Source organism: Eublepharis macularius, chromosome 18 (assembly GCF_028583425.1).
Source record: "Eublepharis macularius isolate TG4126 chromosome 18, MPM_Emac_v1.0, whole genome shotgun sequence".
NCBI lineage: Eukaryota > Metazoa > Chordata > Lepidosauria > Squamata > Eublepharidae > Eublepharis > Eublepharis macularius.
This window is the reverse complement of record NC_072807.1, coordinates 11670067-11682462: the sequence shown is the minus strand read 5'-3', so window position 1 is coordinate 11682462 and position 12396 is coordinate 11670067. Positions and strand designations below refer to the sequence as shown.

At 49.2% G+C, this 12396-nt stretch overlaps 1 protein-coding gene across 1 annotated transcript; it reads right to left on the bottom strand.

Moving 5' to 3' along the window:
- Positions 1-413: 413 nt before the first annotated feature.
- Positions 414-6701, bottom strand: TMED1 (transmembrane p24 trafficking protein 1). The gene is made up of 4 exons (XM_055002383.1): positions 6390-6701; positions 5685-5782; positions 4419-4602; positions 414-2552 (listed from the first exon to the last, which is right to left on the bottom strand). The coding sequence occupies exons 1-4, from the start codon at positions 6600-6602 to the stop codon at positions 2334-2336; spliced, it is 714 nt and encodes a 237-aa protein (XP_054858358.1). The 5' UTR covers positions 6603-6701; the 3' UTR covers positions 414-2333.
- Positions 6702-12396: the final 5695 nt, after the last annotated feature.

Sequence of the window (12396 nt, the reverse complement as noted above, 5' to 3'; positions counted from 1 at the left end):
TCAAGGCAGCCATGGAGGCTTCACCGAGTGGTCTCTCATTTCCATCAGAGATTTAGGAAGGCGGGAAGGACCCATCCTGAAGTAGCTCTGTGACATACTATGGGATGGATACGGACTGTACAAATATGATGACAGATCATTAGCAAAAGCTTTGTTACTCTAAAACTATTTACATCCTTTCTAGGAGAAGGACCTTTGCCCGCCAGTAGCAGAGGTCAGAGATTCCAGCACCTCTCACACGGGACATGGATATGTGTAGCTTAATAAAAGAAGAAGCCGTCTTAAGCCTAAGGAAATGTTAGCCTATACCACTGCAGGGTTACCGTACAACACAATATTTTGAGAACAGCAATGATAGCTTCTAAAAACTAGGTTCTGTTGAGCTATTAGAAATGAAAGTAAGGGAACCCAAGTATGTTTAATCCAGGATGAGAGTTTTTAATTTCTTGATGAGTTCTACTTCAACGCTTTCGTATTGTATATTCCCTTTGAAGTTTTTTTTGGGTGTAACAGTGACTTTCAGGTCTCCAGCAGACACAGAACACAAGCTCCGTCTGGCTGACTTGATTGAACCACATGACACTGACCGGCCCTTTCTGGAATCAGTTCACAGATGCCACCCCTAGCATCTCGTCATAATAGTGTGCCAGGTATTTGGCAAGGAAAGAAGGTCCAAAGGCCAAAGAGTGGGAGCCTGCCATCAGATAAGCAGCTCATTAGGTGGCTCTGGAATACAACTCCTAACAGGATGCTGCCCTGAAGAGTAACCAACAGCAGCCCAAGAACTTACCATGTGCTTCAAGCACAGTTTAATGTATTGGGAGAGAAACAGGAAAATAAAATGCAGCTTTAAAGTAGCTCTTGAGTACTGGACATCAACTCACTGAAAATCCATCTCTGTTATAGGAAGTGCAAGACGCATCCTACACCTGATTGCATAAGACCTGCCCTTGAAACACAGGCTTATTTATTTAGGAAGTTTATATGCTACCTCTCCAGCGACCTGCTTGAGGTGGCTCACAAAGTAAATACAATAAAATCAGAAAAACACCATGAAGTTATCAAAATTGAAAAAGCCATTAAAAACAGCATTAAACAGCATGAATCAGTATCTGTAAAACAGCTTAAAAAGATGGCACACTGTATGCCTGGGCATAAAGAGAAATGTTTTGGCCCAAGACTTAAAAGAACAGTAAAGCAGGTGCCAAGTTACCCTCAAGGAGAAGGGCATTCCACAGGCAAGGTGCCACTGCTGAAAATGCCCCATCTCTAATTGCCATCCATCCCACAGAAAGCAAGGGTGTGAACATTTTCCCCTAGCCTAGCCTAGCCAGGTGAAAAAGGATCTCAGAGGCACACACAGCCTTGATGAATTATTGGGGCTGGCCTGCATTTAAAGTCACGAGTCACTGTGATTTGGGTTCGGCTCCTACCATACATTTAAATTCTGCTGGGTCCAATAAAGAACTTCAGGCCTTAACCTGAACACAAAAGAGTAGATTCAGCCAGGCCTCTTCACCAACTTACATCCAGCACACTAAAAAACAGGCATCCCTCTCTTCCGGCTGCCTATCCCTGAAAGATGCAGGCCTTGCTGAAACAAAGGAGCTGGCTTCTCACACACAGGAAAGCAGCTCTGGATTTGAAAGTGCACCAACTCCCAACGCAAGCAAGCCAGCCTCCCTAAGTTTTAGCAGAGCGCCAACAGCTGGAGCTGAAACCGTTTTCAGCGACTGTTTGGAAGACACAGCGGATAGGGGCAGTTGCACTTACTCCTCAGGTAGCTGTGTCTGGAGAAATGGGGGCAGCAAGGAGGCTAAAGAGAAAGCAAGCCCCAGGAGCGTTTTTGTTCTGCTTGGATGTGATCTCTCAGGGCAAGAAACCTTTCAAGAGAAAAAAAGGCAAGCTCAGGCCAGCACCTCTAGTTAAGGCACACATGGTCAAAATTGGATGCAAATAGTCCAAGATTAGGCCCAAGGGATAAGCAGTGTTTAAAGCTGTATGTACCCACGCCCTGAGAACAGCAAAGCTACTGAAATGCCAAAGGCGTTTGGAGATCAATGTCTGTTTTTGCTGTCAGCTGCCTAATGTTTCCTTTTCATCCACCTCCTTGCTGTCAAATTTGTGTTCTGGCTTTTTGCCAACACAGTATAAGATGGAGGGACCCTCCTCTTCCCCTGCAACCCAACCTCTCCTTATCTTGACTGTGGTTATTTCTTCTCTAACCTTCTCCATAGAGAGGCAACGACAGCAGCCTTCAAACAGTCCCGAACGTGAGAGTTGATTCTGGTCAGGATTCCTGGCCTGTATGGGAGAACCAATTCATCTGTCTGTTACATCCAGACTCTCCTCTTGTCCTCAAAGAGGCTTTTCAACATGTACACCTGGAGGAACGAAACTACCAGCAGCACGCTGAGGTTGACAGCAGACCAGAAGTTGACCCGGCTTAGGTTGCTCTCCTGCAGATTGCGATCGCGGGCCTCAAAGGCTCGTAGCAACGCCTGCATCTGGATGCTTCTTTCCAGGCGGCTCTTCACCATGTCAATCGATTCCTAGAAGGGCAGGAGGAAGACTGCTCAGATACTCTCATTTTGGGGAAGGAGGCATCATGTTGTTGGGTGAATCAGCAAAAGAGACACTCTAGCAGAATTTAATCCACTAAAATAACATACAGTTCACTATGCCATAAATAATGTGAAACGTGAAAATAATGGGAACAGTCCCAAGAATGCAGGGGTCCAGGAGGAACGTCCTCATTTGCTAAGTCAGATGCTCCCTTTCTGCTTCATGATCTTTTGGTGTGGCCAAGGAAAACACCAGAGGTCCGATTAAGTTCCAGAAAAACTCAGCGGTCTAATTAATATCCCTCTCAGAACTGATTCACACATGCAAATGCTTGGCGTCTGGCACCAAAACTGTCTCCATAGGGAGAAAAAAATTGTTTTGAGATGATCAGACATGGTAGGAAAGCCTGGTAGCATTTGTTCAATTTCAAACATACCTTGATCTGTATATGTGAATTAATAGCTCACAGTTGCACCCTGGCCCACTACTGAGGTTCCACCATGGTGTACACAAAAATGTAAAGCCTGAAAAGACAACCTAACAGTCCTGATAAAATTCGAATCCTTTTGACTCAAACACTCCTAGAGGCAGGAGCTCTTGAGTTCTGCATGCATATTCAGTTCACCTTATGCCTACAAGCTACACAGCAGCTCTGCTGACCCCCACACCTGGGAGGGTCCCAGCCTAATGCAAAGCAAAGATTAGCGTGAGATTGCTGAAAATGATGGCTGTGGCCATTTTAGGGATTTCCCATTATGTTTATTGCATTGCTTTTTAAGTTTCATCTCAGCAATGAAGACTGAGATGAGTGCTGCCCCAAAACTTACTCAGCTTGGACCCGTCTCTCGCGGAACTGCCAGTCAAGTGGCCAGAGCTCTCCCGTCCTTGGGAGCAGCACTTCCCCGTCCACGCTGAAGTGTCATTTCCTGTGCTCACACTTCCGCACAGGCCGAGTGGCAGACGTCTGGGATGAAGCTACCAGTATAATTTCTCAGGCCATTAGAAAATCCATACCAACAGTGGTTTGCTGTACTGGTTAAGAGTGGCAGGACCAGGGCTTTTTTTCTGGGAAAAGAGGTGGTGGAACTCAAGACCACACAATGACGTCACTTTGGGTCCGCTGGAACAAGGGGGGGAATTTTTTAAAGTTTAAATTGCCCTTGGCGAAAATGGTCACGTGGCCGGTGGCCCCACCCCCTGATCTCCAGACAGAGGTGAGTTCAGACTGCCCTCAGCGCCAGGGGCGCGGAGGGCAATCTCAACTCCCCTCTGTCTGGAGATCAGGGGGCGGGGCCACCAGCCATGTGACCATTTTCCAGAGGTGCCGGAACTCCGTTCCACCGCGTTCCTGCTGAAAAAAAGCCCTGGGCAGGAGTCTAATCTGAAGAACTGGGTTTGATTCCCCGTTCCTCTGCTTGAAGCCAGCTGGGTGACCTTGGGTCAGTCATAGCTCTTCCAGAGTTCTCAGTGTTTGTTGTGGGGATAATAACATACTTTGTAAACCGCTCTGAGTGGGTGTTAAGTTGTCCTGAAGGGCAGTATATAAATCTTCTGTTGTTGTTGTTGTTGTTGTTGTTGTTGTTGTTATTATTATTGCAAACTGAAGAATGAGACAGCTGGAGTGTTGGCAAGTTTTTATTGCTAGGCAGATGAAGCATTTCTCCCACGTTAGCCAAAGCCTATGGCAGCGGATCTTCACACTGACTGGCACTTACTCCTTTGGTCTAAGAGCATTACCCTGTGCATGCGGCTGGAGCTGTCCTGCTCAATTCTGGACCTAGTGTCAGTGTTAGAAAATCTGCCCTGCCTCTCTGCCCTTGGCACTTGTAGGCTGTGCCTGCCCCTTTACCCACCTTAATGTCCTCTATCTTAATGTCGAGCATCTCTTCCGGTTCTGCCATTTCCACCCAGCTGTTTAAGTCTTCGTCCTCCTGGGGGCTGTCAAAGATCAATTCAAAGAAGACGAGCTTCTCTGAGATTGTGCTGAAGGAGTTGTCAAAGCACAGCTTGTAGTCCCCTGTCTCGGTGGGCTCAATGCTGCCGGCAGGAAAAAAAAAGAAACCAACAGAGAGAGGTAAAGTCAATGCCCGGCTGAGAACAGTTCTGTTTTTTTTACTTCAGCAGGTCTAGCCACACTCATATCAATCCCTCCTGTAAAATCAAATTTTTATTTTAGATTTCTTATTAGATTCTGATTCTGTCCTCAAGAACATGATTAATATCATCATTCCACATTTCAGTGTGCATTCTCATGTACTTTAGACAGTCATCCTTCATGTACCCTTCAAGTTAAGAGAGGTTCCACCTGTAGGAGTGCTTTTCACATACTCGTTATCTACATGCTGCATGAAACAAGTATATTTTCTAGGGCTTTTTGGTTGCATGTAAGTCAGCAGTTCAGACTCGAACCCTCATCCTGCTCTCCCTGTCCTAGTCTTTAACTGCCCAACGAGGCCTCCGGAAGCGCATCGCTAAGAGCACCTTCCACACAAGGCCAGCAAGAGGCAAGCAGAACTATTTGAACGTTCCTTAGCCTGTCAATCAAAAGAGGCCTCTGTCGGATCCAGGGTTTACGCCCCCCCTCCCCCAGCGATGTCAGGTCAGGCAGATCGCAATCCAGCACTCTTGGCATGAGCGCTGGCCTGAGTAGCACAAGTGATCTGGTCAGCTCTCAGAGCTAAGCAGGAGGATCAGCCCTGGTTAGTACTTGGATGGGAGACCTCCAATGAAGACCAGGGTTGCAGTGGCAGGCAATGGCAAACTTGAGGGCACTCTCCACCACCACTCATGCATGTTGCCATCTTGCCCTCCAGGGGTCCCCATAAGCCAACTATGGCTTGAGGGCAGGATTTCATTTGCCTTGACTTGGACAGCCCCGGAGAGCCTGATCACATCAGATCTCAGAAGCTAAGCAGGGTCAGCTTTGGTTAGTATTTGGATGGGAAACCGCCAACAAAGGCCAGGCTTGCAGAAGCAAGCATTGGCAAACCACCTCTGTTGGTCTCTTGCCCTGAAAACCCCACCAGGGGCTGCCCATCGGTCAGCTATGACTCTCCACCTCCGCTCAGGGCCTGAAGCCATCTAGCCCTTGCCTGCCAGTTCCAAAGAGCGTCACTCACGTATGCAGCCCGTCTGACTTCCGGTACTCCTCCACCAGCAGCGCTCCAGAAGGGCTCTCCAGAGAGAAGTCCACGTCCAGTCCGGCTCCGCTGATTATCTACAGGGTGCAACAGAGGATGCGTGAGGGAGGAAGCCACCTCCGGAAGAGCCGGCGAGGTGGACTGAAGGGAATGGGGGGACTGCGCTGGTCTGTCCCGGCCAAAGAAAGGGAAATCCAGAGCCTTAAAGAACAGCAAGCAGAGCTTTGAAGCTGTGCAGATGGGGCGGGGGGGGGGAGCCCCTCTGGGCCAGCTCCTTGCTGCAGCAGCAGGGTGCAGGTGCCCCCAGGGTTTGGTGCTACTGAGCTCATCCTTGCAATCTGCTGCTGTTGGGGTCGGGTGGGAGCCACCGCCTGCAGCCCGGGGACTAGCCTTGGGAGGGCAGCTCCTCTTTCAGCCATTTAGGGTTGCCAGGTCCAGGTGGGGAAACTCCTGGAGATTGGGGGGGGGCGAGCCTGGAGAGGGTCAGGCTCGGGGAAGGGGGTTACAGTGCCCTGGAGTCCACCCTGCAAAGCAGTCGTTTTCTCCAGCGGAACTGATCCCCATGGCCCGGAGCTCAGTTGTCAGTCCGGGAGATCTCCAGCCACCCCCTGGAGGCTGGCAACTTGCGTCCCGAGTGACTCGGGGCGCTCCCAACCACCCCCGGGCCTCTTCGGCCGCCCCCACCTGGTACTCGAGCTCCAGGGAGCCGTTGGGCGGCGCGGCCTGGAAGAAGCACTCGCGGCGGCCGGCCGGGAGCAGGAAGGTGAACTCGGCGTCCTGCGGCGGCGGCGGCGGCGGCGGGTGGGCGGCGCGGAGGGCCCGGCAGGAGGCCCAGAGCAGCAGCAGCAGCAGCAGCGGCGGCGCCCAGGCCCCGGAGGCCCCGCGCGGAGGCCGCATCTCGGCCCGGCGGGCGAAGGCGAGGAGGGGGAGCCGCGGCCCGCGGGAGGGGCCAGGCGAGCGGGAGGCCGCGGGAGGCGGGCCTGAGGAAGGCCGACTCGGCCCCGGCCAACGCGGGCAGGCAGGCAGGCGGCAGGACAGCCCCTGGCGCTGGGAACGGGAGGGGAGGCGCTCGCCTCACCGCCTGCCTGCCGGCCTGCCTGCCTCTTGGCCGAGAAAGACACCCGCAGTAAAAGAGGGGAACGGGGAACGGCTGTTAAATAAACAGCAGCTCCTCTCAGGCTAACCAGCTTTACTGTAGCATAAGCTTTCGAGAAGCACAGCTCCCTTCGTCAGACCCAACCGTCAGGTTGCTCGAAAGCTTATGCTACAATAAAGTTGCATCTGACGAAGGGAGCTGTGGTTCTTGAAAGCTTATGCTACAGTGAAGTTGCATCTGACGAAGGGAGCTGTGGTTCTCGAAAGCTTATGCTACAGTGAAGTTGGTTAGTCTTAAAAGTGCTGCTGGACTCTACTATTTTGCAACTGCAGACTAACACTGCTAATTCCTCTAAATAAACAATATTACTAAAGAAGGGGGGATGCGTTATAAAGATGCTAGAGAATGTTTTAGAAATAAATGCATGGAAGTAGTACACTTTTATTAACCCAGCCCTGGACAAAATGCATCAGCAGTAGCATGAAATGAACAGAATGGGTATTTTATTTGAAATAGAGAAGAATAGTGTTCTACAGTAGAAAAGTACAAGAGACCAGTAGCACCTATAAAACCAACACAATTTATTGTAGGGTATGAGTTTTCGTGAGACACAGTTCACTTCATACATCTATTACAGGATATGAGCTTTCATGAGACAGCTCACTTCCTCAGATATCTATTGTAGATTATGAGCTTTCGTGGGACACTGCTCACTTCTTCAGATACTGCTAGAATGTGAGTCCATCTGTCCTTATATCTTGGAGAGTAGAGTGACAATGTTCTGCAGGTTACTAGCTCAGCTATGTTCTCCCTGTCTTATCCTTGGAGAAAAAAAATAAACTTTTAATAAGGTGGATGGATGCCCAGAATCTATGAACAAGTTAATCTAAAACTACATAGTTTTGATACATATATCCCAATGGGAAATTTAAGACCAGAGAAGTGCTCATACCACCAGAAGTTATGAATCTGAAGGTTTTGATATGGCCCTGAAGGTTTCATGTGCTGAATCTCTAACCTTTCTTGAAGTGCTTTGATGGTACAGGTGGTAAATCTTGGACTTCTAAAAATCCTTTCCACGTTCTCGGATTGAATAAACTGAAAAGCCTCCCACACAACGTGGACAGGCACAATCCAACCCTATCACTGCCAATGTAGAATCCAAACGGGTATGGAGACAAGATATTTAATGCACAGTGTTGGGCAAACTGATCACAGTGGAACACCAAACAATTATGCTATGAGGCAGAATTAAACTCTTTTTCAATTAATCAATTCCAATAGTCTCCAAGTTTTTGACAAGCGCATCATTTCATCCTCAAACTCCTGCTCCATATCAGATTTGGATTATTCTTATTTGCCTTATTATAGCCTTATTCTGAAAAAAGCAGGATTGACCAGAAAAAGCACCTTTTGAATGATAACGTTTCAATATGACCTTTTTGGTTCTAGATTTTGTCATTTTCAAGTGGGCTTCCAAGAAAGAGATTAATTAAAGGTTACTCGGGGGTATTTAAAATTCCTGCATTGATAAATGGAGGTGTTGTGTATGGACCATTGACGTTTATGGGGCTTCTTCCCAAAGACCATCATTGCGGTCTTTGCATAATCATCCTTAAAGGTTCTTCTTTACAACATTTACTGAGTTTAAGCAACCGACGTGAGTAAGAGATAGCAAGATCATATCATTTGGGTACAAAAGAATGCCCCCCTCCCAGCAACCAAGTGAGGGGGGGAACATTCCAGTCCTGATATCTTCTTGAGTATGTTGTTGAGATACAAATAAAAAGCGCAGAATCTAAACCACCAGAGGTCCATCATTGCATTGAAGGGGGGAGGGGTGTCCTGATTTCCGTCAGACCCTGTGCTTGGTTGGGGGCGGGGGGGGGAGGCTGCCTTTTTGATTTCTCACCGTGCCTAGAGGTGCCATCCAGGCCAGGGCACAGACCTACAGGTCCCACTGTATTCCATCATATACTCCTGCATTTAGCTCCATTGTGTGGGCCATCAGAAGCAAGAAATTGAACCACCACCACCCCACAGAAGCACGACTACAAACCGTGTTGGCCACATAGACCTGGTCCTGTGCAGTGTTGCCTTCCCACTGGATCAGACACCTTGCAGCAGCACAGAGCCTCACTGGGTCCTCCCCCGTGTGCCACCAGGGCACTGGTGGTGACCGTGGGATGTGGCTCTGGCAGCGTCACTGTGGTAGTGGGTGGATGTAGCCACCGATGGAGAGGAATCCGTGCCGCAGCTGCCACGCACGTTCCCAGACCTGCTCCCACTTGATAATGTTGTTGACATTCTGGCCCATGAGCAGCCCCCTCACCGAGGACATTCCTCCACTTCTACAGTCCGGGGGGCCTTCTGGAGTCCCTCTACCCCATTCTGGTGGATGGCAAAGCTGCAGTCATCTGCGGGGGGGGGGGGGGGAGAACCCATCAGCCACTCAGCGGAACCTGGTCCTGCCGACCCATGTCAACCAGTTGAGTCCCGATGCAGTCAAGATATGGCCTTTGTGCATGCTGCCTAGGAACTTGGCAACCAGGTCTGTGAGATGCCCTGGTCATTGCAGCTGGCCTGGGTGTCGAAACTTTAGACGTGGTGGTTGTGGTGCCACTGCAGATCCACACACACCCTGAGGGCAGTGAGGGCTATGCAGATACACTCCACAGCTCCAATGACATTCAGAAAGCCAGCATAAGCAATGAATCATGTTTGGAGGGTCACCTTCTTTGTGGGGAAATGCACATGCTCTCGCATGGTGTCCAAGAAAGCTGTGGAGGCAGCATCTCACTGAAGGAAGGGACACCTGCTGTTCAGCGATGACTGCCTGGAACGATCCCTCTGGTGAGGTACCTGAGAGTCGGCAGCACCTCCTGCGGGATGGGGGTGGGCACCTGGGCCTCACACGGACCCTGGAGAGCAGCCCTGTCTAGCTTGGCATAGGTGTTGCTGGAGAGCAGCAGCATGTTGATGCGCGTGTGGTAGCACCTGTCTCCTGTATTGTTGCATGATGGGCAGGATGTAGACTGTTCATATGCCAAGTGGAAGGAATGGCTGGAAAGGCTGCCACCATTGGGTCAATTGCCCTGTGCCTGCTGGGAGATGGGGGTTTGTGATGCCCGTGCCTGCGGGGTGGTGGGCAGTACCCCTTCCCATAGCCCCATAGTCACAGTAGCCTGGGCAGCAGCAGCCATAGCCTTCCTGTGTCACTGATCCAGCCCTGGGCTTGGCCCATTCTGGATGAGACACCTTCTACTGCTGCCCCACCCTGGGATGCCCCAGGCATCTGCCAAGGGCCGTGGATGGACCTGCATCCTCAGCCTGGATGGGGGCTGTCCACGTTACGAATGCCTTGCTCCTGGCCCATAGCCATCCTCTGGACTGAGGGGGTGGCCTTGTGTTCCAGACTGCACGCGTTCCCATGGGGCTTGTTCCTGCCCTTGAATTCCTCAGAGCAGAGTTGACAAGGCCGCTTCGGCACTAGCCGGTGCTAATCCCACCACATTGGACAGAGGTGGAGAAGGAGCTCGGCTTGTTCAAGAAAGACCTTCAAGAATGGAACGGCGACAGCAAACTACAGAGCCTTGCAGACGGATCCCAGGCACATTAGTAAAATCGGTCATTAAATATAGAATTATTAAGCACATAGAAAAACAAAGATCGCTAATGGGACGTCTACACGGCTTCTGCATAGTGAAGTTCTGTTTCAAACCTTTTGGAGTTCTTTGAGAAGGTTGACAAGCATGTAGATAAAGATGATAACTTTATCACCAAAGACTCCTGAGTAAACTTAGCAATCATGTGACAAGAGGATGGGTCCTTCTATGGGTTAAAAATTAGCTAAACCCCAAGAAGCCGAGTAGAAGCAGAAGGACAATTTTCACAATGGAAGGAAGGAAGTGAATAGTGGAGTCCCACCTAGATTGGTATTGGGACCAGTGCTATTTAATAATAATAATAATAATAATAATAATAATAACAACATTCGATTTATATACCGCCCTTCAGGACAACTTAATACCCACTCAGAGCAGTTTACAAAGTATGTCATTATTATCCCCCCCAACAAAACACCCTGTGAGGTGGGTGAGGCTGAGAGAGCTCTGAGAGAGCTGTGACTAGCCCAAGGTCACCCAGCTGGCTTCAAGCGGAGGAGTGGGGAATCAAACCCGGCTCTCCAGATTAGAGTCCCACGCTCTTAACCACTGCACCAAACCTTATGAATACTAATGTATTCACAAATGATCTGGAATTGTGAGGATGCAGTTCGTAGTACACAAAAGCAGCCCTGCAGATACGGGAACTTTCTGCAAGTGAATCCTGGAGGGCAGAGCGCCAACTCAGCTTCGTTTTTGCTGTGAGAAAAAGTTCTTTAGGCTCCTTTGACTTGCCCATTTGCATTTTTTCAAGGTGTGAGAAAGCGACAAGATCTGCATTTCAATAAATAGATGTGGGAGGTGGGAGAAACTGGGATTTTTTTAGCAGCTGAGGAGGAACTGAGCAAATTGAAGTGTGACTGTGTGAAGGAGGTGGAAAGTTGGAGGTGGGGCGTGTGAAATGAGGTTCACTTGAGCATCCCTAGGTACTTTGTAACGTGCATTTCCACACACAATCTCCTCTTTTCACACCTCACTTAAATGACACTATTTAAAAGCAGAAGGAAGTAGAGGTTTTTTGGAGGGGGGGTCTATTAAAAAAAATATTGAAGGGAAGGAGCTAAAGCTTGCCCCTATCTATTCTGTAGCTCACGGTGTTTGGTTGATTAATTCCAGTATTTTTCTCCGAGCCCTTCTTCAATACTGGCAGTTATTATCAACCAAGCCTAATGATGTAAAGTGGGTGGAGAGGATTTAGCCCTAACACCCATGCGTGTACACTCCATTTTTGCCTAAACACACACATACACAGATAGTGTGTCTTGCAACCTCCAGAAAGTAAATCCCTGGGTTCAGAGGACCGGTGTACGTAGACTCATATCTCTGCTGAGGGAACAGGCAAGAAAGATTTTATCCCCTTTCCCCATGCAACTCCCCCAAACTCATATGAGTCCATAAACTTGGGCCTCTGCCTCCTGGGGGCTGGAAGGAAGGGCTGGGAGAGGAGAATGGGGCAAACACCTCTCCTTTACAATGACAGTAGTTAGAATCTACCCTTCTGTGGACGAGTTTAACAATTTACAGGCTTCTCAGATACTCAGTGTGGGTAGGGTTGCCAGATTGGGTCTGGAACACTACTGGACCCTGGGGGGAGGGAGGGAACTAACTTTTTAAAATCATCACATGGACCATTGGGGGAGGGGCTTAGATATGGGTTGGTGGAGCTGCTCCCCTTTTAGCCTTCTCCATGCAAAGACTTCCCTGTGTGTTCGTTTTCAATCTTTTATTTAAAAAAATTCAGCCCTTATATTGATCTATCAAGATAAGCATATGCAAAGGCTGTGTGTGTGTGTGTGTGTGTGCTGTGACATCACCGATGATGCCACCAATGACTTGAAAATCCTGATTATTTGAGGCACGTGCAGAAGAAAATAGACTCCACAAGTGAAAAAATGCCAAAGAAGAGCCGACATGTGTAAGAACTGTATCA